Source organism: Chiloscyllium plagiosum, chromosome 6 (assembly GCF_004010195.1).
Source record: "Chiloscyllium plagiosum isolate BGI_BamShark_2017 chromosome 6, ASM401019v2, whole genome shotgun sequence".
Taxonomy (NCBI): domain Eukaryota; kingdom Metazoa; phylum Chordata; class Chondrichthyes; order Orectolobiformes; family Hemiscylliidae; genus Chiloscyllium; species Chiloscyllium plagiosum.
In genome coordinates this window covers 85921232-85923810 of record NC_057715.1, presented here as the reverse complement: position 1 = coordinate 85923810, position 2579 = coordinate 85921232, and the positions used below count along the sequence as shown (strand labels likewise).

The 2579-nt window shown below is 40.2% G+C and overlaps 1 protein-coding gene across 3 annotated transcripts in view; it reads right to left on the bottom strand.

The window, feature by feature from the left end:
• The window catches only part of LOC122550791 (relaxin receptor 2-like), a 158833-nt gene that overhangs the window by 110447 nt on the left and 45807 nt on the right, over positions 1 to 2579 (bottom strand). For all 3 annotated transcript variants that reach the window (XM_043692054.1, XM_043692055.1, XM_043692056.1), the window contains exon 4: positions 1931 to 2036. In XM_043692054.1, coding sequence (XP_043547989.1) covers positions 1931 to 2036 — 106 coding nt within the window. The remainder of the gene's footprint in view (positions 1 to 1930; positions 2037 to 2579) is intronic.

The following is a 2579-nucleotide window of genomic DNA, read 5'->3' as shown; positions in this document are numbered from 1 at the left end:
TTAGCCTGCTTGACTAATTCTCCTCATTCCTGAAGAAGGGCTCATGCCCGAAACGTCAATTCTCCTGCTCCTTGGATGCTGCCTGACCTGCTGTGCTTTTCCAGCAACACATTTTCAGCTCTGATCTCCAGCATTTGCAGTCCTCACTTTCTCCTACCTTACCATATGAATCAATATCAATGTCAGTTAGCAATATCACACTCATTCATGGAGACTTGAGTCCAGAACAAGAGGGCTTAGGTTTAGGGTGAGAGGGGGAAAGATATAAAAGGTATCTAAGGGGCAACATTCTCATGCAGAGAGTGGTGCGTGTGTGGCAATGATGTGGTGGAGGCTGGTACAATTACAATGTTTACAACATTTAAAAGGCATCTGGATGGGTACATGAATAGGAAGGGTTTAGAGGTTTAGAGGGATATGGGCCAAGTGCTGGCAAATGAGACTAGACTAGATTGGGATATCTGGTTAGCATGAAAGGTCTGTTTCCATGCTGTACAACTCTATGACCAACCCTGGTCCCGTGCATTGCTAAGATTGTACACTTTGTGCCTTCCTGCCATGCTTGTTTATCATTACCCATATTGTTGACGTGCTCAATTGTGTTGACCTCTTTACATTTCCTTCATAAAGCCTTTTCTACTAGTCCCAGCATGATTCAGGTAAATAGTACAGCTCCTATTTCACCAATATTGGTTCCAATGCCCCATCAAACACACTCATTTCTCCCACAGTAATTTAGTATTAACGAACCAGCACAGCACGAGTTAACCTTTCTGAAAGAAAATTGCACTCAGCTTTGTCCACTTTGAAAATCCCTATACTCCCCTACAACTTATCTCAATATCCTGGTGAAGCCCTTTCCCTTGTATCAATTCTTGAACCAAACAGTAAGTAATTTATTCTGCTATTCCTATTCTCGCTAATGTGCGGCAATGGGTGTAATCCAGAGATTGATACCTTTACTTCCTCCCTAGTTCTTGAAACTGACTGTTGGGCTTAAAGTTATTTCCTTCTTATGTTGTGCTCTACTAGCTGATTCTTTCTCCATCAGTATTCTTCCTGTCCCCTCCTGGTACAGGAAGGCAACACATAATGAGCACGTCTTGCTATTTTTACACTTTACTGTGCAATCAAGGTGCCATTATTCTCATTTGCATTTCAGTGCTGAAAGCTGGTTCGAGAATGTTATACTGCTATTTGTTTCCTGGTCCTGCATGCCTCTTCCTTCCATGCTAGATGGTCATCTGCTTACTATCCTCCTGAACAGTGTGTAATTATGGGGCAACTGCTTCTTGGGTCAGGTGCTGCAGGAAGGTTTGAACTTTCTAGCTGTCCTATGGTGACTTCAGTTACTCCTCAAGCTCAGCTACGTTTGAGATGAAGCAACTGGAAGTCCTCCTATACACATAGCATATATATCATAGGATTTGTGGATAATATCTTCAATGGCCTATACATTTTCCTTAAAGTAAATCCTTTTCACTCTAATTAGATACTCTAATGTATTTTAATCTTAACAACCCATTAATCTCAATTGCATCCACAAATCATATTATTGAATGCACCGGAAAGTTAGGGATGCATAATGCAATGTGCTCAGTGTTAAAATGCGTGTTTCTTCAAACTTAACAGCACTACTGAGAGGAAAGAACATGATTTTTGAGAACACTATTTAAACCATTGTTTTACTATATTAAAGTAAAACCCTATTCCTAGCAATATAATGTTATGAAAATTTTAGTTTTATGAATTATGTAACTATGTTAATTTATTTTCATATGAAATTATTAAAGATTGTATATGAAATATTTTAATTATTTTCTTGAAATAAATATCACATTTTAATGTTATAATGTGTATGAATGGCTTTCCATTGCTTTAAAAGACACACCATAACAATGCAATTAATGAAAATAGTGAATATACTTACAGTAAGGTTACATTCACTGAAACTTTTGGCACATAGCGTAGGTTCACGTCCACACATTCCAACTCTGTTTCCTGGCAATCACATTTCTTTGGGTAGTCCTGAAGTACTGTAAAACAAGTTCATATCATATCTGATAATGTACAAAGCAATTCCACCTACAGCTTCTAGAGTTCCTTTTTTGCATATGATTATTAAGACCTAAAATGTAGCTAGGTAAAAGCAATGACTGCAGATGCTGGAAACCAGATTCTGGATTAGAGTGGTGCTGGAAAAGCACAGCAGTTCAGGCACCATTTGAGGAGCAGTAAAACCGACGTTTCGGGCAAAAGCCCTTCATCAGGAATACAGGCAGAGTGCCTGAAGGGTGGAGAGATAAATGAGAGGAGGGTAGGGGTGGGGAGAATGTAGCATAGAGTACAATAGGTGAGTGGGGAAGAGGATGAAGGTGATAGGTCAGGGAGGAAGATGGAGTGGATAGGTAGAAAAGAAGATAGGCAAGTAGGACAAGTCATGGGGACAGTGCTGAGATGGAAGTTTGGAACTGGGGTGAGGTGGGGGAAGGGGAAATGAGGAAACTGTTAAAGTCCACATTGATGCCCTGGGGTTGAAGTGTTCCGAGGCGGAAGATGAGGCGTTCTTCCTCCAGGTG